General features: G+C 38.8%; 2 protein-coding genes across 5 annotated transcripts; one reads left to right on the top strand and one right to left on the bottom strand.

The window, feature by feature from the left end:
* Nucleotides 1-325: 325 nt before the first annotated feature.
* Nucleotides 326-10,058, bottom strand: nsun2 (NOP2/Sun RNA methyltransferase 2). The gene is made up of 19 exons (XM_067507100.1): nt 9,837-10,058; nt 8,926-9,083; nt 8,579-8,683; nt 8,385-8,490; nt 8,096-8,167; nt 7,904-7,988; nt 7,604-7,796; nt 6,779-6,853; nt 6,475-6,605; nt 5,683-5,756; nt 5,419-5,549; nt 4,612-4,708; nt 4,168-4,382; nt 3,764-3,856; nt 3,550-3,685; nt 2,356-2,436; nt 1,770-1,908; nt 974-1,013; nt 326-885 (listed from the first exon to the last, which is right to left on the bottom strand). Exons 1-19 carry the CDS (start codon nt 9,900-9,902, stop codon nt 561-563), a joined length of 2,322 nt encoding a protein of 773 aa, XP_067363201.1. The 5' UTR covers nt 9,903-10,058; the 3' UTR covers nt 326-560.
* Nucleotides 10,059-10,464: 406 nt separating this feature from the next.
* srd5a1 (steroid-5-alpha-reductase, alpha polypeptide 1 (3-oxo-5 alpha-steroid delta 4-dehydrogenase alpha 1)) lies at nt 10,465-18,811 on the top strand. 4 transcript variants are annotated; one of them, XM_067507078.1, is made up of 7 exons: nt 10,465-10,522; nt 10,657-10,968; nt 11,182-11,348; nt 12,726-12,827; nt 17,006-17,156; nt 17,268-17,362; nt 18,702-18,811. In XM_067507078.1, the coding sequence occupies exons 2-6, from the start codon at nt 10,658-10,660 to the stop codon at nt 17,332-17,334; spliced, it is 798 nt and encodes a 265-aa protein (XP_067363179.1). In that variant the 5' UTR covers nt 10,465-10,522; nt 10,657; the 3' UTR covers nt 17,335-17,362; nt 18,702-18,811. The 4 variants fall into 4 exon arrangements, with proteins under 4 accessions (XP_067363179.1, XP_067363170.1, XP_067363160.1 ...); XM_067507069.1 differs by having other exon boundaries at nt 18,033-18,811; XM_067507059.1 differs by having other exon boundaries at nt 17,919-18,811.
* The last annotated feature ends 2,044 nt before the right edge of the window (nt 18,812-20,855 follow it).

Raw genomic sequence — 20,855 nt, 5'->3', positions numbered from 1 at the left:
GGAAACAATCGTTTTAGTGGTTAATACTACCTTAGGTAGTAAAGACTTTAGGTTCCCCATACCTTTGTTTTCTTACGTCGTTACCTTTGTTTTCTTACGTCGTTTACGTTTCATCTTACGTTTAATCTGCACAAGCTAATAAACACGTCTTTTATGTTTGATCTAACATTCAAATAATTTGTCTGGTGACACATTTAATCTTTTATTCTTTTAATCAACTCCATACTTTTACTTAATTACATGTGTAGAAGAAGAGATGGCCGGTATTGATGCCCTCCAAGCATGAGCAACTGAAAGATGATTGATGATGCCGGGTAGCAAAAAACATTGCTAAAACATAAGAACAGCTATGAAAAAAATAAAACACTAACTAAAAACCGGAGTCCCGTGGGATCCAAACATGAGGAATCCAAAGTGGGAGCCTGTTTTTCGGAAGAAGCCCTTCTACAGTGGCAGTGTGGTAAACTGCTCTTCGCTTCCACATCATGGGGTCTTGCCTGGTCAACAGCTCTTAGAGCTTTTATTTGTTTTCAGTCAATCTTCCTTATGCTCTTCTATTCTCAGCTGCTAGTCCCCTGGTTACAGCTGTCCGTCTTTCGTTCTGATGATCCGTTTTCGTCACAATTATCAAAGTCCAGTTCTCCCTCATTTTCTGCCATTCCTTCCTCCTCCTCTGCATCCTTTTCCACCTCATCCCGCACTTCATCCTTTTCTTCTTTTTCCCCATCTCTCTGTTTCTGCCCCACACCCTGTTTTTCTCTGAAGACCTCCACACCTAACATTCGGAGGTAATGAAACCTCTCATTGCGGGGGACGAAGGCTCGGATGGACGTTTTTCCCCTCCAGCCACATAGCTGGATGGGACACTGAGGCTCTGCAGGGTTACTGACAAATGCAAAAGGTTGGGTGTATGTCAAAAATATAATGATAAAATTTATTTTTGTTTTTAATTTAAAAACAAAAAAACACTTACTTTGGATTGGGTATGTACTTCAACACAATGCTTCCCATTCCTGTGAGGACAAACATTAACAAAATGAAACGAAGATGAGAATTCTGTGTGATCTTGCAATTTCATCCGAACTTTCATCCCTGAAACCCTCACCAGCTGAGCTTGCTAATGCTACATGGCTTTCTTAAAGTAAAACATGGACAAGGGCAAATAAAAAGGTCCACTGTGATTATGTTAGTGGTAATGTAGTATAAATCACAAATGAATAAAAGCACAGAACAAGCTCCCTTTAATTTTATATTAAACTATGATTAAATTAAGCAAAACAAAAATCAGCTATTTTTGTCATTTTCATATTCTCCCACAATTTTTGTTGGAAAACTTGCCTTAAAAACATTCCAATGTTTACCTTATTTTTTTAGGAAAAGTTAGGCCACATTAATTATAAAAATTGTGGAAAAAAATTCCTGAAGAGACTGATAATTAAATGTCCTTTCTTCCAGGAAACCCTTTCTACTATTCTTGCCATGCACAGCTAATTTACATTATCCAGAGTAACTACAGTTTTTTTGGCTGGAATGGCCCAGCTTTTTGTAAGGTTTCTGGGTCGGTGCCTTGCTCTAGGGCAGCTCAACAGCAGTTGCTGATGAACGCTGTGGATAACTCGTAGTATTCTAACCTCTTGGCAGCCGCTTCCCAGCTTTTGTTTTTAGTAAGTTTCCAAATTAAATATTTTGTTCTTTTATTTTGCAGATTTTTACTTTCCACACAGTGGCCATCTGGTTAAAACAGGCTTTATACATGGTGGAGTGCATACCCAGTTTCTTGGCCTGAGCGTGAGCGTCATCCTCCAGTTTACTTAGAAAGGGGTTCTCCTGGGTAAGAAGCACTTTGATGTCCTCCACACTCACTGTGATTATCCTGGAGCGAATGTACGGCTGAAGAGTGTAGATACCCTGGAAGAAAAAAAAGAAGAGATGTGGTTGACTTTGCAGACCAACATCATAAACTGAAATTCTTTACAGTTACAGCGTGTGTATAGTATGAATTAATTATCAGTTGCAGTGTGAACTCTGCCATCTGGCTCCCTTGTTATTCAGCTGCCTTCATCTGTTTTAATTGCGACTACAGTTAGTGATACTGAGAAGAACTTTTGTGCATGTTTGAAGGCTAAATTAAAGAATATGTAGGAGTTCCATGTTCTGTAAATAGGAGCTATGTATGTTACCCTGCATGGCTTTGCCATATGGGATTTTTTTTGCATACAAAAAGTGATATTTCGGTGAAGTGTGAAAAGCTGGGCTAAAGGTTATTTATAACAAGTAGCTCCAATGTGGATGCTTCCTTGTGTTAGGATAAATTGTGGGCACACTGTGGTGGAAAATGATGTGTGCATATGTTACCTCCTGAGCCAGTCTGAAGGCGCAGCCAAACTCCTCTCCATCACTGTTGCGTGACCACACTTTAACCCCTGTGTTAATGACCTAAGAAACAAGGAAAGAACCCAAGCATATATAATGTTGACATAGCTCTTTACAAAGAAAAAAAAACAATCACTGAATAATGACAGATTGCACTCACTTTAACTGCATTAATTAATATCCTTCCTGAAAACATAACCAAGGGTGGTAAATTTAATAAATAAAATGACTAATTATGTTACTTGAGCTGTGGTAAGATTACTGGTAATGTTTTTATAATCACTTATGTTTGCAAACTCTCTTGCTCTAGGCATCTACTGTACACAGTATTACTAGAGTGTGGGTTAACACAGTGCAGCCAGTCTCTGGTGGCCCAGCAGCAGTGGGAGGCAACTGTGAGTGATTTGTAAAACCCAACTACACAACTGACATAAATATGCATGTTGTATTGTTGTAACCCTAGGGAAGAGAAGAACATTTTTCTTTTATGCAATAATTTAATAGGGGAATATAAAAGCAAGATAATTTTTATATTAAATCCTCTTAGGATTATTCTATTTACATTTGGAAATTGCACAATTTCATGAAGTCTTTGCGCTTCTTGCGAAGGAGAAAACAATGAACAGAAGTCCTGTTTTTTACAGCTACAAAATATAAAAATGTGGAAACCACTGTGGTTATTCACTTTAGAAAGTGACTAGAATGTATGAAACATCAAAACCCATGTGGAGAACAAAGAGACTGAGACACACAAACACGCGCACAAACAGTGCCACCTGTGCAGGTGCTACTGGGTAGAGGACCAGAGGGATTTGGGATCGAAAGGGTCCCATCTGTTAGGCTGCTTCCCTCTTATGGGTTTGTACATGTAAAAACACACACACACTCACACACACACACTAGAGAAACAAACTAATGTATCAATGTAAACACAACATATCTGCATCCAAAGCCTGACCAGTGTGTGTTCCATAATAACCACTACGCACTTGACTTCAGTGTATAACTAAATACTGAATGCATCCTCTTCAGAAGATTGATTATTGACTCGTATCCACTTTTATTTCACGCAAGGAAATGCTTTATTATAAAAATCATCCATGCTGGCTTCCAGTATGTGTGTGTGTGTGTAGGTAATTTTTAAAATTGCTGTTGCAAAAGAAAACACACACGAACCTTCATGCGTTCGCTGTTATTAAGCAGCATATTGCGCAGCTCTTTGGATACCATGTACAGATGTCTCTTCTTGCCCTCGTGGGTGCGGGTCAGAACATTGAGCTTGGGGAAGTCGGGGGACAGATCATAGAAAGATCTAGAGAAAACAGAGAAAAGGTTAGTTTTGCCATGACAAAAGGCTGATACACAGTGTCTAATAGACAGAGACACTTACTGTATGGTGGTGAAAACAGGGTCATCTTCAGTTAGGAACACAAAGGGGTCTTCCTTATAACCAAATAGCCTCATTTTCTTAGAAGGTGGAGGTCTGAAACAACGAAATGAGACAGATGTTAATCAAATAATTTACTTTTATGAATTTAAATACCAAGTTTATTTTGTGCTATAAAAGTATACGCCAACTAGAGCTTTCAACGTGGGAAAACAAGTTGTACAGGCTTTTATAATGAACTCATTATTATTGACTATTATGGTGGAGAAATGATAAGGAAATTTGCCCCCTGTGTGAGGCTCGGTGATGGGTTTGTTTATCCAAACTGTTATTTTTTTGTATTCCTCGTAAAGTAATGTTTTTGAAAATGTTCTTCTTTATGAGCTCACCAGACCAACATGACTCACCCACACACTCCGTCTTGTTTAGCAGTAGCCTCCTGTGCCACAGAAGCTCCTTTGGGTGCTTCCCCTGCCGCTTCACCATCTATTGTTCCCTTTGGGCCTCCCACCTCTTGCTCCCTTATGGCATTCTCGGGGAGGTGGGGAGTGCCTGATGGAGTTGAGGCTGCCGGAGAGCCTCCGGTCTGGGCTGCTGAGCTGGATGACATGTCCTTCCTCAGCTGAGGGTGGTGAGGAGGAGGATAAACAGAGAAAAAAAAAAAAAGGAGGTATGAGGTGTGGCAAGTGAAACTAGAAACAGGTGAGTTGTATTTTTGTAGGGGGAGGGGGCTTGGCTCCTGCTGGTTTAACAGACATGCCTTGTACCCAACATGGAGCAATTCTGCTCTGTTTCCCTTTTTCAAGTAAGACTGAATGTGTAACATCCTTTGAGTAATTGAGAGGAAGTACCTTAGGATGTCTTTTGTTCCAAGGCATTGGGGCTTTCTTCACCAGCACAGCCACAAAGAAACCTCCAGTGTTCTGGTGATGTGGCAGAATCCTCATACTGACATTAAAAAACAAAAACAAATGATGGCTTTATGCTTTATGGTGCCACCTACTGTGAACATAAACAAGGACTTCTCTACCAGGATTGAGTAAGAGCACAATGTGTAACAACAGCTCCCTCTGCTGGAGACTCGTGCTGGTCTGAGCAATAAACTAAGCTGCAGAGCAAAAATGACATCATCCCCCTGCAGCTCTCCTGAGAGCACAGGTGTGCACACGTATGTGCAAACATGCAAACAGAGCGTATGTGAATCTGAAAAGCTGTGTGAGGGAATACGAATAAATAAATCAGACACATTCTTCAAATAAATAGTGCTTCTATGAAAACAGAAAAGATTACAGATGTGAGTGCTTTTTTCCTGGGGTCTACAGAACAAACTATTCTTAACAAAGATAAACTCAAACACAAATTAATTTTCTTTGGTTTAGAGAGAAACTCTATAATCTCTTACTTGTTACTGCACTCACCAAAGTATTATGCTCTGATTATTTTGGCACTCAAAGGGGTGTTAAAAATGACTGCCCGCTCTTAACAGTCATATTTGCTTTGGCAAATGAGCCTTCAGCTCAAGCTATTACAGCGAGTTGACCATGGTAATGAGTGAGGATTGGGTGGGATAAGATTCATAGAAAAGGCTTAAGAAATAAAAATCCTTAAACCTATTATTAACAGTTTAAATTTTTTTATGTGTGAGCGTGTGTACATACCATCTCTCCAGATGCATACTAGCTAGTTTCTCGGGGTCCTTCTGAGGGAACATGGTGGGGCGGATCTGTGTGTGGCGACCGCTCGGAACCTCTGACCAGTCAGAGTACCACTGGCCTTCTTTGGTCATCAGCTATAGAGGAAAATGCACGATACACAGTCAGCACAATGGCATTTTTCTCCGCCCTAAATCTGAAGCTGCAGTGATTTCATGACCTAAACTCGGTCTTGTTGGTGTGACCACTGAAGACTAAACATCTCAGTACCTTCCAGGAAGTGACCCCAGGCATCCAGTTCAGCCCTGGCAGCTCAGCAGAGCAGTCGGCCAGCTCCAGCGCTCCTGGCATAAAGGATGGAATAGACATTACAACTTGGCAATAAAAGATAGAATGGGTATATTAAGCTATCATTTTTATATAAAATTCTGTTATCATTAAGAACTTCTTAAAAGTAAAGAAAAGCATGGTGTAGATTGAACAGCTACTGACCTGTAGTTCTGTGTTCTAACCAGTGTTACAATAGAATGTAAAACAGTAACTACAGTATTTCTTGACATTATATGGACCAAAGAAAAATACATAGTAATGTTTATAGCTTTATTATGCAACTTTTTCTATTTTAAAAAAGCTATGAGCTAAAATCAAATCACACATTGTAAACTTAGTAGAACTGGTTGTAGTGGTGTTAACTTTGCACCATAGATTTTTTTCTCTTTTTTAAATATAAGTACTGTCAGGTCATGTGATATGCTCAGAATTTGGGTTCTAAACTTTTAAAAAATAAATGTGCATTAGGTTGGTTTAACTGATCAGAGTTGAGAGTTCGGAATTGTATTTACTATGTTGACCAGTGATACTTAGAGGAAGTTCAGATGAAAAAAAAAACATGCAGGATGAATAAAAGTTAACTGAATGCTCACAAAGAGACGTGTTAGCAACAGGAAATGAAAGAAAATGCTGGCATGCATGTAACAAAACAAAAACTGAATGTCTAATTAAAATAGAAAAACAAATTGCAAAACTGTATGAGCCTGATGGGTGTTTTTGTTTATTTGCTACCTTCACTCTTCTCCAGCAGAGCTGCTATGACAGCTTCATCCTCTATAGGGTTGAGTGAACAGGTGGAGTAGACCATCCTCCCTCCCACAGCCAGCTGTTCAACCCCACGCACTGCAATCCGCAGCTGGAGCCTGGTGAAAACAAACACGCATACATACAAGCTCTATAATACAGCCAACTTTTTTGATTAGCACCAAAAGAAAACACTCCATTCCCTTGCTGTTTAGATAATTTGGTCCTCCACATGAGTGCACAAAAGTCTTATTTTGTCACGTATGTATGAGCACACACTGGCCCCACTCACCCATGGAGGTGCAGGCTGTTGCTGGTCGTCCATTTCTTCCACACGTCTATGTTCTTCCTCATGGTACCATCCCCACTGCAGAGACACAGAGCAGTGAGTAGCACCAGTCCCAGTTTGGCCCGAGGCACTGAAACCAGCAAAGATCCCCAACACTTCTCAAACGGCAAAACTGTCTGCAAAGCATAAACTGTCTTAATGCCCAGCTTTAGCTGACTGCTCACATCACTGCAGCCTATCTCCCTCTGTCTTTATAGCTGCTTTTCCTCCCCTCATTCTCCCTCTGTTGTGTTTGGCAGAGACTCCTGGCTTCACCACTACAGCTGGCTAAACACACAATCTGCAAACTAATGCAGTTCTGTTTTGGCCCCAAAATGACATGGGATTTCAAGAGTAAATGGGTTTTTCCATGTAAGTTAGATGCACAGTTCACCACTTTGTATACACTGAAAGATATCTAAACTCCTAATACAGCAATTTAGAGGGACCTGCAGACACCCTGTGTTTGACAGACACTGAGGCTTCATCTGTCACAGCAAAATTCTTTCTACAGCCAATCTCCTGCACAAACAACACAGCCTATCAATCATATCTTTGTACCCATCTAGTTCCTCTTAATGCACACAAACCCAGGTCCAGCTACAGAGTTATAATGCTCATATAATAAAGAAAACAATCCAATGATCTGCATTTCAGGCTCCCAGCAAGTTTAAAGCAGTATTTCAATCTAACATAGCTTCGCCAGACAATGGCAAGTGTTGTAATATCTGCTACCAAAGCCAGCAGGAGACAGATATACAAAACGAAGGCTTGCAGCCTTATGCTGACCTGCAGGGTACGTCACACAATATGCGGTCATAGAAGAGAATGTCTTTTTTGCCGTTGGATTCAATCTGTAGCGTGGGGATGCAGGAGGCATCATGGTTGACCACCATTATGCAGGGGCTGTTCAGACGCTTAGCCTGGTGCACAAGTAGGTAGCAGCGCTTGTTGTCTACATCGTTGGCGATTACAAAGCCCTCTAGAGGGTAGAAAAATATATTAAAGGTCACCAGTGCTATTCCCAGAAACATTGGTCATTAAATATCTCATTAATATATTTTCTAATTCTAGATGCATTTCCCAAACCTGGAAACGGGACATCCATGTCAGCATGGAGCATCTCAATCAGCTGTGCTGTTTTAGACCCCGGAGCTGCACACATATCAAGGATCTGCATACAAATGTGCATGTCAGCAGTTGAATGAAAAATAAAAAATAAAACTATAAACGCATTTAGGCACTGACAGATTCAATATTCTCAGAGTCTCTTGCTTTTACCTTATGGTGGGGCTCAATCTTTAAGAGGAGAGGAGGGATCATACTGACAGCTTCCTGCCGGCTGATGTTTCCCTACAAGGACAAATACAATATTCAATTTTCTCTGATATTTTATTTTCTTCCTTAATATTTTAAATTTCCACTAGGACAGTGGGTGATATTCAAACCTGAAACTCTCCCACCATAATTTCACTATCTATTATCTATCAGGCTTTATACTTTTAGACATTACAGAGGCAGGCTAAGAAACAGATTGTCCTCAAGTGTGGTAAATTTCTGATTGACTTACAGATTCTGTCTCGCTGACCAGAAATTGGTGGAATTTCTCGAGAAGCGGAGACTTCCTAATGATCTTCCTGCTCATGTTAGTGTGCCAGGCCTGCTCATCGGGATACCTCAAAACAAAAACAGACACGACTTTTGTGGAGTGTTTAATTTTAATCAGTTTGTTTTTTTGAATGCTTGAGAAAAATCATGTCTCACCAGCTCAGAGGCTGTGGAGCTTCAATCTTCTGGCCGTCAATCTCCAGCTCCTGAATATCCTTGAAGTATTTTTCCTTTAGGCAATGGAGGATTTCCTTGGCATGGCTGGAATGATGCACAAGAACAAAGAAATTTGACATGTAGTACTGGATTGGAAAATTTGAAATTTATATTACAACATAATACAACTTCTAAGAATGTAAACAGAATGTTGGTCACTTGTATACTGAAATGATTCTGTTTCAAAAAAGTTTGTAGACTACATAAGAATATGCATAGTGTTTGGGAAACATACACAAAAGAAACAGAAAACTACTAAACACAGGCTGCACATCTCTACAACTCACCTCTTGTATCCAGTTATCCGGATTGTTGCTGGCAGTGGTTCCCTCATTGCATCCATAAACTGTTCAAACTCTCCCTCGGGAACCAGACCTTGCTCCTTGTAGTAGTGCTCAAAAAGTTTATTCTCCTTGACAATGTCGGCATAGCCAGCCCCCCAACCCTAAACACAAGGATGGTTTATATTGGTAAATAATTTATATAGTAAATATCTGTAATCACTTTCTGTACCTAACCAAGCACCAACTAAATAGAAGTGGATTTTTTTTTGATAAGAAGTATACGCTAAAAGTCATTTTAAAAATCTGTTAATTTAATGTTTCCTTCCTTAAGAGTCAAGGGTACTTAACTCATAGAAAAGATCATAAAACCTGATACATTATAGTATGAGTTCATGGTCTGTAATAATCTAAAAACAATATTATTTCAATTACGTTTCTGCAACCCTGATGACTCGTTGCTTTGTGCTGTTGTGAAATAAGATTAGTAGTTGTAGGAGGTTAACCTATGTACCTTTTAACACTTTGTACGAATGAAATATAAAATGTGCATATTTCTGAGCTACGTCTAGCGAAGCTTCAAAATCTCAACCACTAATAACAAACCAACACATATTTAAGTTGGAGGTACAGAGGGACAAAAAGTGGTCACTCACAAGGTTTAAGGTTAGAAAATAGCCCAGTCAAGGGAGTCAAGGCAAGTTGGCAACCAACCTCTGAGAGTTTGAAACTGATTAGTTGTGTCACAGCAGCAAGGAAGTACGAGTTTAGCAAAGTTAACCAAGAGATATCGCTGTATGTTTGTTTTCCCGGCTCTTTTCAAATGTATTATTTTAAATAAAGATAATTTGTGGACTGATTGAGTGCCCATCATTAGCAAGTGCTGTAACGTTAGTAATCAGATGTGTGAATCTTACAGCGTTGTCTCTGTTGTCCCTCCCAGCTGTCTGGTTTTTCTGCCTCTGCCTACTTCGTTTCCCCATGCTGGAAAAGCAGACAACTTTGGAAAAACGTCTGAGGAACAACGTGGTTGATTGAAACAGCAAAAGACGTCTCGCAGCTGGGAAAAAAGTGAGATCTACAGTACGTATTAGAGTGAAGTGCTGTGCATCCTCAAAACGTGTCTCTGACGCACGTGAATCAGGACCTCTCGAGGTGGCCACGATATCTGCCTGAAATAAAGTAAAACCTCTTTTCGGTACACTACGATTTTTGAAACATTATCACACATTGTAATTTTAATTGATTAAGTGTAAAATAAAACTGACATATTTTATATACAATGTTTTAAAAATTATTTTAATTGCTTTTTTCCAATTTTGAATAACACGCAAATTAGCTTAGACGTATGTAGCCAATCACTAGGTAACAATAGACATAATGTACGAGTATTATATCTATGTCAGGTAACCAGGTCACATCAGCTGCTGTATGCAATTGAGGGTATGAATATTTATTAGTGACATCAGAAAAACCACGCGACGATAAATTGCTTTTTTGGAAATCTGATAATTTTGATTGGTTGGTGAGATACAAAGCAATATATGCACAGGCATTGTAATTGGTCCAACAAGCCAAGGGTGGAACTCTCCGGGTCTGTCGCGTGCGTGCATCCAAGCTGTATACAATCTATACTAGCATATTTTAGTATTAGCCAGTGATACAGCAAATTGTTATGCTGTTGCTAATATCAATTATATTCACACCGTTTACACTTTTTCTTTTGTAATTTGCCAGGATGGACATTCTCCTCTCCACGCTGTACTCCTCGGAAGAACAGGAGTTGTACGTATTGGACTGCATGGCTTACTTTATGGTATTCATGGCAGCCTGCACTTTCGTTACTTTGCTCTTCGAAAATGTCCCATACGGGCGATATGCTACCAGTAAATATGGATTTCCAGTTAATGCCCGGTTCGCCTGGTTTGTTCAGGAGTTGCCTGCATTCCTTGTGCCTCTGTGTCTACTATTGTGGACCTCCTCCTCAAAAACCTCACTCCTTCCCAACCAGCTGCTCATTGCTATGTATTTCTGTCATTATGTCCAGAGGTAGGTGAACATAACATCACTCAATCGAATGATGTCTTTATGTGTTTATTAATGTCCAAATAACTTACTACTGCCAACAAGGTTAGAGTTGTATATGGTTCCTGGTGTCTTCAGCCCCAAAACAAAGAGATTAAAATAGGGTATTTACTGTAGTAATGGTTACAGTATGGTGCATTGCATTTATAGTATCTCACTAATACTGTTGTGTTGCAGATCCCTTATTTATCCATTTTTAATCAGAGGAGGTAAACCAACACCATTCGCCTCATTCGCCCTGGCTTTTGTTTTCTGCATCTACAATGGCTACATGCAGATCAGGTACCTAGGCCATTTTGCTGAATACCCTGCATATTGGATTACACATCCATGCTTCATCATTGGTAGGTGTTCTGTGCTTGCTACCATGGTTTATAAAAGGAATGTTGTCTGTGCCATTTTTCATTATTACATAGACCTGATTCAGCACAGTGACAGTAATTTTAAGCGGTAATCAACTCATTTGTCGATTTGTTGGGTACATGATGGAGAAATAAAAAATACATCTATTTAATAATAATATCAACTAAAGATATGATCATACATTAGTGGTCCTGAAGAACTACAATATTGACATGAATCATTTAAAACATTTTAAAATATTTAAGACCTAAATCGACATAAGTGGATAAGAAATGTAGTGTATTGGGAGGAACAGAGTATGGTGCATATTAAGGAACAGGCTCCTAATTCATTCCCTTTCCTGCCCCTACTCTTCTCTCAACTTAAACTAAATTGCAAAACTTAAGAACATAGGTGTCCTTCAGATTCTTTTGTTTCTGGTGTTATTTTCAAGTGTTAGCTTTGGCTCCACAGCAGGTGCTTCTCTCCCTTTCCAAACCTCCGAATACTTAGCAGTTTTTCTAGCATATGGAACTGCCAGTTTGAAAAATATATTTTTTCACTGTTACTGTCACTTCACTTCCCTTACAGCCCTTATCACTAAATAGAAAGGAGTGTAAAATATTATTAAAAATATACACCACTAGGATGATATCAGTTTTAAATATGCAATTTCACAAAAGTGTTTTGTAAAACCAAAAAATAAAGCTTTTACTTAGTGAACATTTTACAACCCATTTTTGACAGTAAGATTCCCAGTAGACATAATTATCTAGAATACAATTCTGACTTTCTGGAGTAGTAAGCATATAGTGTAAATTGACTTTTTATGATTTTTTTTTTTGTAAATGTATTATATTAGTTTAATAGCCTGAAATTGGAATTACCATTTTGTTTGTAATCACCCAGAAAATCTAAAACTATGTGTAATAGTTCAGAAATTAATACATATATACATATATAGTGAATGCAATATTTAAAGTGTCAAATTATCAAGGTATTTATTGTAATAATGATTTGTAATAATTCTATGTATAATAAAAATATTTCCATACATTAATTATTGAGTTCACCATGTATTATATGGTTGTATTGTCATCAGTTTTACTTTTGAGGCCTAGGGGGAAAAACTAAAAAAAAGAAGTTTTGATATAAATGTATTGTACCTCAATCCAGACTTTTTTTTTTTTTTTACTTAGAAGATGTTGGCATAACCTCTTCACAGCCTGAGCTCTGCTGACTTAAAACCAGTGAGAAGAGCAAAGAAATCAAAGTATACACAAGTCTCTTGTGAAATAACCAAAACTGAATTTGGTCCCAAAAATGTCTCTTATATAGATGCTGTTTTTAAAAATGGCTTTTGGTTGGTTTGTCTCCAGGCTCTGTGCTGTGGCTGGTAGGCTGGGTGGTGAATTTACACTCTGACCACATCCTCAGGAATCTGAGAAAGCCAGGAGAGACTGGTTACATGATTCCCACAGGTAAAGTAGGATCCTTACTCATTAAAACACTGGATTTAATTATTTTTTCACCACAGCAAACAAGTTGCTTCTATTACCGCTCGTGTGATAGGAGTGATAGAGCTACATTGCCACAGTCTCTGGTCTCTTAGCATGATGGAGCAGGTTTCTTTGAAAAAACCTCACTGTATTTGGCTGCATTCATCCTTTCTTTGACCAGTCTCCCTGTCTCTGCTACTGAGAAGCCACCAAAACAGGATCCTTTACTTTAGGGATGCTATTAGCAGATACTGAGCAGTGCCTGATGTGTGCTTAGCACAGCTTTTGGAGTTTAAAATTTAGGTCTTCAAACAGAATCTTTGTCCTGATGCTCTCAGAGTCCTTTAACTGTTTGGCAAACTCCAAATGGGATGTGGCTTCTGATTGATGTGTAACTGAGATAATCATCCTCTTTCCAGTTCTCCCATCTATGCTGAGGATGTGTAAAGCTTGATTAGACTGACAATTGGGTTCACCATATCCTTAACCAAGCACCCACTTGTTTAGCTCCTTAATTTAGCCAGATGGCCACCATGCTCCAAGACTATTTCAGAACTGAAACAATGAGAAGGTTCACATTATAGGCCGTTATGCTCATTTAGCAGTTTCCTCAAAAATTGCTTGATTGTGATATGTTCCTTCAAATTTGAACAGAAACTTTTCCATAAATATCCAACAAATCAGAAACTTTGTCATCTCTTACCTCTGTCTCTTTTGGCATTATTTTTAATGTACTGTCAGATGCCGACACAGCTGATAAATACGCACATGCACACATTGTCGCATTGTCAGCGGTTGGAAATTATTTGGGTTTTCTACAACACTGTGACATAATCAGATCTGAGTCACTTGGAGGCAAAAACATTGAATTGTATGAAGTGTGGGACACAACAGCCTTTCTAAACTACTTACAGAATTTGCCACAGGTGGACTCCTGCCAAGTTCTAGATATGTCTGCTAAGTCAGTGTGGGTTATTGTAATTTCTTTATTAATGAGATTCCAATTTAAAGTTAAATTTAAAATGTGTTAAATTGTAAGTAAAAACGTAAAGTGATCTATATATTTTCCAATGCATCTGTATATCATTGCTAAAGCTACAAGTTGATGGAGTGACACAGACCATCTATAGTGTAAAATAGATTTATCACTCCAGTGAAACCATTCTTCAGAATTTGGATTTTTAATACAATAAAGTTATTCTTCAAGCACATATTACATTGTGAGGCTACTTCTACTGAAGAGACATTTTTTCAACACTGCTATGGGTGACAAGAAAGTCAAGAAGGCAGTAATTACATCATGGCACAGAACACTGCGATTTTTGTATCCAGCCCTAGATGCTAATTTTCCAGTGTGGTTACATGATTATATAGAAACACACGGCGAGCAGAATCACAGGTTGTCACTAGTTTCTTTTATCTTTTGCTCTCTGCCTTGCCCTCTGGGGCCTCTGCTGCTTTGAGTTTAAAATGTTCCAACTCTCTGTGTAAATGATATACAGCATTTGTAGTACTGCTCTGTGTCATTTTCTCATAGACTGTGCTGATAGCAACCATGTTAGACAGAAATCCAAGTCTACACTGGAACACATATTTATATATATGTAGTGGCCACATTTTAGCCTGTGGACTGTAAAACGTGTTTATGCTATCATGACATAACTTTCATATTCAGTAGTAAATACTGAATTCTTTTAGGAGGAATAGGAGGAATAGCTCAACGTGTTCTGAAATATGACCATTCACTCTCTTACCAAAAGTTACTTGATTAGATCCAAACCATTCTTACGGCTGTAAGAGCCAGCAAGCAGCTATCTTAGGTTAACATAAGCCTGTTTCAGACCTGAACTCTAGAGAATGTCAGGAGGATCAGGTCCTGACATTGTAGGTAGTTTCCCTTTCAGACATGTAGCAAACATCGGGAGATAGTGCGTGCGATATGTGTTCTCACATGTGAAGAAATATTCATGCTGTTCCTTCTATTTGTTTGACAATCTTCAGGTCTGCCCCTTATCGACAGACGCTTACAAATTTCGTTGTCCTTCCAGTGTGACATTGTTGTGTTGTATGAATAAAAGAGTTCTTCACCTTCAGTTGTTTGTATTTGCCCAGTTTCACGGCAGTTGCAGGAAATGGACGTCATAAACCCACCAACTCACTCATGGTGAATTCTCCAGAGTATTAAACCTCCTCTTTTCACAAATGAGCTCAGGTGGAGATAATCCAAACTTTGCACTAGGGAGCTGGCTGGTTAAACTCCAGGTAATGGTAGGGCCAACAAACTTGGGTGTTTGCGTTCACACATACACCCACACCAGAGAAAGTCTGGAAAATGTCTGAATTCCAGTGCATGTCTGAAAGGGGCTATAAAGACTGAAAGCAGGAGGAAACAGCTAGGCTTGTTGTGTCTGGAGGCAATTTCCCTAAAACAACTCTTTATGGTTTTAGGGCCTCAACGGGGTGGTAAGGCAGTCGTCCACGGACCACAGGGTCAGTGGTTCGATCCTCGGTCCCGGCTATATGTGGAAGTGTCTCTGGGCAAGACACTGAACCCCTAAAAGCCCATTCCCATTCCCAACTGTTTAGTGCCGGTCCAAACCCGGAAAGAATTGGGGAGGGTTGCATCAGAAAGGGCATTGGGCATAAAAATTGTGCCAAATCAGCATGCAGACAATGATCTGCTCTGGCGATGATAAGCCAAAGGGACCAAAAAAACAAAAAAACAAATATGGTTTGAGGGCCTAGACGATTCCTTCGCTATTATTTGTTGTTGCCAAACTAAATGGCTTTCAAGTTGTTTTCTGTACAGATTAAAGAGTCAAGATGGATTTTGATACTTTTTGTTAAAGAGACTCAGGTTACTTGTCACCCTGTTTCTAATTGTTATGTTAAGAAGCAGTAACTGGCTTCAGCTTCCTTTTAAATGGAGTGAAAGAGAGTGATATCAGTGATCTTGTCTGGCCTTCAAGAAGAATTAGAACAAATAACGTGTTTATTTTAAAACAATGAAGAACAAGGCAAATTATTTTAATGACTTTTGGCTTGTCCCCTCAGCGTTCGCTACTGCGGAACATGCCTTTACGCCGGAAGCCCTTCTTGCTGCAGCCCTCCCATTTTTTTTATTCCGGGCTCATGACCAGTGGTCCCTGGTGGCTGGGTGGGGCCATACCTGTTTGGGTGGGATTTAAACCCACAAACCCGATTCACAACCCAATGCTGTCATATTTAAAACAAGTAGTAAGCAGTAGCAATAAAAGTAAAAGTAGTAAAAGTGACTTACTACACTGTTGTATTCAACCTTTTCTAGTCAAGTTTAGGTAAAACCTGTTGCAAATGTTTATTAACGATGTGCTTAATTTATTCAGATTTATTAACATATTCAATTAATTAACATAAGCATTTGAAACCATCAGTGTAAATTTGCCAGGGTTAGGTTTACTCATTATTCCAAAAATAGAATAATTAGATTAAATAGATGAAACAGGTTTCAATAGTGGACATTTTTTACAATGTGAAGATGGCTGTATATTCTATGAGGTAGAGCATGAAAGTGGTGGGTTTCCTTTTGAGAAATATACTTAAGCTCAATATGTAAAAGTAAAATTGAATTGGCTAATCAAATCATTACTTTTACCTTTTGTTAAATGATTCAGTTGTAATAATAATAATAATAGTGATAATAGGTTCACAAAGAGAGTGGTTTCACTGAGTAAGAACATCGTTCTAATATTACTCAAAGCACCAGGAGCCTGAACTTGCAGTGACCCTGTTGAAACGATCCATTCTGCACCCTTAAGGAAAATAAAGTAGGAAAGGTGAGGCAAGAGGAAGCTCTGCGCTGTGCTGCTCCAAACAAAGTTCCAGTCTGTCTGAAAATTTGACATTTTCCCACAGAGGGGAGCAGCATCATGATCCAGGAGTAAAATATTATGTTTCCAGCCATCTACGGCCAGTGTAGAGTTAGTCGTGTGGAGTTCAGTAGCAGTGTTACATTACAAGGAGGAAAAATGCCAGTTCCTTAATCTTTTTTATCTAATATTTTGAATCTGTTTTCTATTAATAATCCTAAATATCTTCCAGACTGAAATATTGGGCTGTTATCAATGAACATATGAAAGATTAAGCATTCCTTTGCTAATTCCTGTGTCTTCTACCCACAGGCGGAATGTTTGAATATGTGTCTGGAGCCAACTTCTTTGGAGAGATAACAGAGTGGGCAGGTTTTGCTCTGGCTGGCCACTCTGTTCACAGTTCAGCCTTTGCCATATTTACCATAGTGGTCCTCGCCAGCAGGGCTGTGGCCCACCACAAGTAAGAAAAATAAAACACACACATACTGTACACTGAGCAGGTTTGCGTGTTGTGAATTGCACACTTAGCAAATACTTATATTAATAGAATACATCTTTCCTCTTTTTGTAGATGGTACTGTGCTAAGTTTGAAAATTACCCGAAAAGTCGGAAGGCCTTGATTCCTTTTGTGTTCTAGAAAATAATTCTACTGGAAGCCAGAAAAGGTATTGTATTTGCTAGCAACAGCTGTGAATATCCCTATATTTATTTTATATATATGGCAAAGTTTAGATGTCCAAATAGTTCATGAAGATATTTGTTTTTATAACTGAGAACCGATTAAAACACAGGTTGCATGCATTTATTTCATCTGAATGCAACCAAGCATCTTCTCAAACCGATTTTATTGTTTCCATTACTTTATTAATAATGTAATGAAGCACCAAGTAACCTCCAGATCTACAAACTGAATGTACTGGAAGTGTTGGTGTTTGCGGGCAAGGCAACATTTAGTTCCCCTCCAGAGGAAATAAGATGTGAATGTAGAATACCTCAACAGTAATACAGAGGATTTATAACACTCTGCACCAGCAATAAACAGCTTTAAGACTTGTTAACTCATCTGCATATTCTCCCAGATGGAACATAAACTTGAAAATGCAAAGCAGACATTTAAAGTTTTCATTCATCCTCAAGGGTCATGTATTGCAAATCTTTTTAATGTCCATTAAAATTAAATATATAAATAACGGACTCTACATTAGCCCAACACATTTTCAGGACAAATTTTTGCTCTGGTGGTCATCAGAGAGGCTTTTCTACTTACCTCATCTGAAAGTCCAAGAAGAAAAGTCACTTTAGGACAAAAGGTAACAGCGTCTCTGTGCTCTGAAGACTGTAGAAGTCCTGTCCAGAGCTTCCAGGCCTGAGGGAAATCAAATGAAGATCAACCATCACCGTCAATAACTTATCCATGCCTGAAATTAGAAGAAAAGAGAGTTGCCTCCACATATCATTCCTGTCAAGAGTTCTGGAGAACTGGCCAAAATATTGAAGGAAATAGTGCTGAGGATTACTGTATGTTATAGCGGGAGCATGTTGTGTATAAACAATGCTGAATGAAAAGGAAGACCAGGAGAATAAATGGAAAAAGGAAACATTTGAGGTTGGTCTCAACACCTTTCTACCACTGCTGTTTGAAAATAACATTTATCATGAGCCAAACAACCTTTTCAGCATAAGCTAAGACTTTATAGATGCTAATAATGTGTATGTCAAAATAGTTTGTCAAATTGTCAACAGGTGCAATTGTCTTTGGTCAAATCTTTCACAGTTTAAATTCCTACACATACATGTGATAATGACACTGGCAGTTAAAGGTCATGTCATATTGTCAATAATGTTTTAAAATGTATTTGCCATCATTTCAGTGCACTTTCTCATCAATAAATAATAGGACCACTGTGAGTTGGATGTAAAATGATGCCTTTGTATTGCTGAAAGCTATGCAGTGTGACATCTTTCATATTTGTAATCTTCACTGTCGCTCCTTTTCTCTTCCAGGCTGTTGTGTTTCTTCTTCATCCACATTTCCTGTAATTGCATAACTTTTTTACAGAGCCTGTATTTAGTGACACTGCCATCTGACTGTAATAACATTCAATTTCGTACCATACGGATGCCAATTGATTTTCTTTTTATACTAAGCAGTAACAGCAGCAGTTTAGGTATACAGACAAATGTAGCTGTAGTTAATCCAATTCAAATGCTTGTGCCACCTTCAGACAAAGAGAGTTTCAAGAGTAATTTTTTTGTTCCTTTTTTATGCCTGTTGTATGCTCACACCACACGCGGAAACAATCACCAGGTCAGAGCTTATGTGATATTGAGTTCAATTAAAAAGTATAGTTTAAATGTTACGCTGTCATGACAGTAATGTAACAAATTAAATTGCTTATTTGCTTATGTATTAGGATAGCAGTTACATTAATTATGGTCCTGTGGGTAAAAATATAGAAAGAGTGCAATATATAAAATGCATTAAATGTAAAAGTACATATGTACAACCTAAACATAAAACTTATAGTATCTGTAAAAACAAGAAGTAAGGTGGTAAAAATGTGAAAATGAAATCTGTATTTCCTTGCCTGTAGAAAACATACGTTGGCATAACTACTTCTAAACTGCTGTTTTTACTTGTCATGCCTGTAGGCAAAACAGACTGGTTGGAACTGCAGACCCAGATTTGCAGTTCAAATCCTGCAAGGGCTGCTGTTGTGCTGCTAGGTAATATTCACTGGGTCCACTGTAACTGTGGGTTGTTGCATTGCATATAACCCTGCAGTGGAGCTGACTCACCACAGGCAATATCTTCATGTGAATAAATATTAAATAGCTGTTATTTAACAAGTGTAACTGCAGCTTTCCCTCAATGTGGGTGAAATATCTGGAATGTGCTGTGGCCTCATTACAATTCAAGCCACATGAAGCCTCAGACAACTCCCTGCTTCCTTTGAAATTATCTGGTATTACTATTGTCTGTGAGCATAATGTTAACTTCTCCAGCACGTTCTCTGTTTATACTATCTGTGTGTGTTACACATCTGTCAGCTATGGTCCAGTTGTCATCCATGTGGCAATTCCATAAAAGCTGATAATGAAGCAAAGCAGCTTTGAAATCACACACTCACTGGTGTTTGGCTTGAGTTGAGACTTGACACAGGAGATGAGAGAAATAACCTTCAGTATGGTGTGTCACTCAAAGGCCTGTGTTTCATACAGTGTGACATAGAGGGAGATAGGAGGAAGAGCTTGTATTACTACAGGCATACAGTGGGATTGAGCAGCTGTGTGTATGCCTAAGTGTGTTATACAGAGACCAACATATACTAGCTGAAACACAATCTGCTCTGGGCTATTTTCCTACACTGTCACATGCTGCACGTGAGTAACAGGAGTTAGGGGCAAGCAACCAGCTCTCTGCCTTTCTTCTACATGACATAAGGTGCTGGTAGTGCCTTATAATGCAGCATGCTTCTGCTACAACACTGAGCATAATGGGCTGGGAAATGGCTTTTTACTGGGGGTAGTCAGCATTATGGGACTGAAAAGATCCACACCACCTGCTGTGTATTGCCCCATGAAAATGAGCATTCGGATTCAGGGGCTGCAGCATACATCTGAAAAAATAAACAGAGAAAGGAGGAATTCCATTTACGCTTAGACTTAAAAAAAAAAACAACAAAAAAAAACAACAAGTTTGTTACTGTGTGGAATGCAGTGTTATTTTTCTACTGTTTGTATGTACACTATGTGAGCAACATTTTAAGGACCACAGGTTGTGATTATGGTCCCAACAGTATTGCAGATGCCAGCCGACAACACTGTGTGGTCTCCCTCTCCAACTGTTTATGTAGACGGTATTTAGTTGAGGGGTCATATTACTCTACTTTCTACTTTTCAATGCTTCACATTTTTACAGTGGGTGTTTTTACTTTCCAAATTGGAGCACATTAGGCTGTGGGTTAAGACAGATTTCTTACAAACCCTGTCTGTTAATTTGTCCCAAAATGCACAGCTTTGCATACATACAAAACATTGTTCTAGATTTCCTTAAAAAATGTTATATGTTCTTCAGTCCAGTTGTATGAGCCAAGAAGAGTTTTGTCTGTATTTGTTCTACTTTTAGTCACACCATGTCTTGAAAGGTTAGGTGAA

This window comes from Channa argus, chromosome 1 (genome assembly GCF_033026475.1).
Source record: "Channa argus isolate prfri chromosome 1, Channa argus male v1.0, whole genome shotgun sequence".
Taxonomy (NCBI): domain Eukaryota; kingdom Metazoa; phylum Chordata; class Actinopteri; order Anabantiformes; family Channidae; genus Channa; species Channa argus.
Note: the sequence above shows the minus strand (reverse complement) of the source record. Positions and strands in the feature narration are given on the sequence as shown.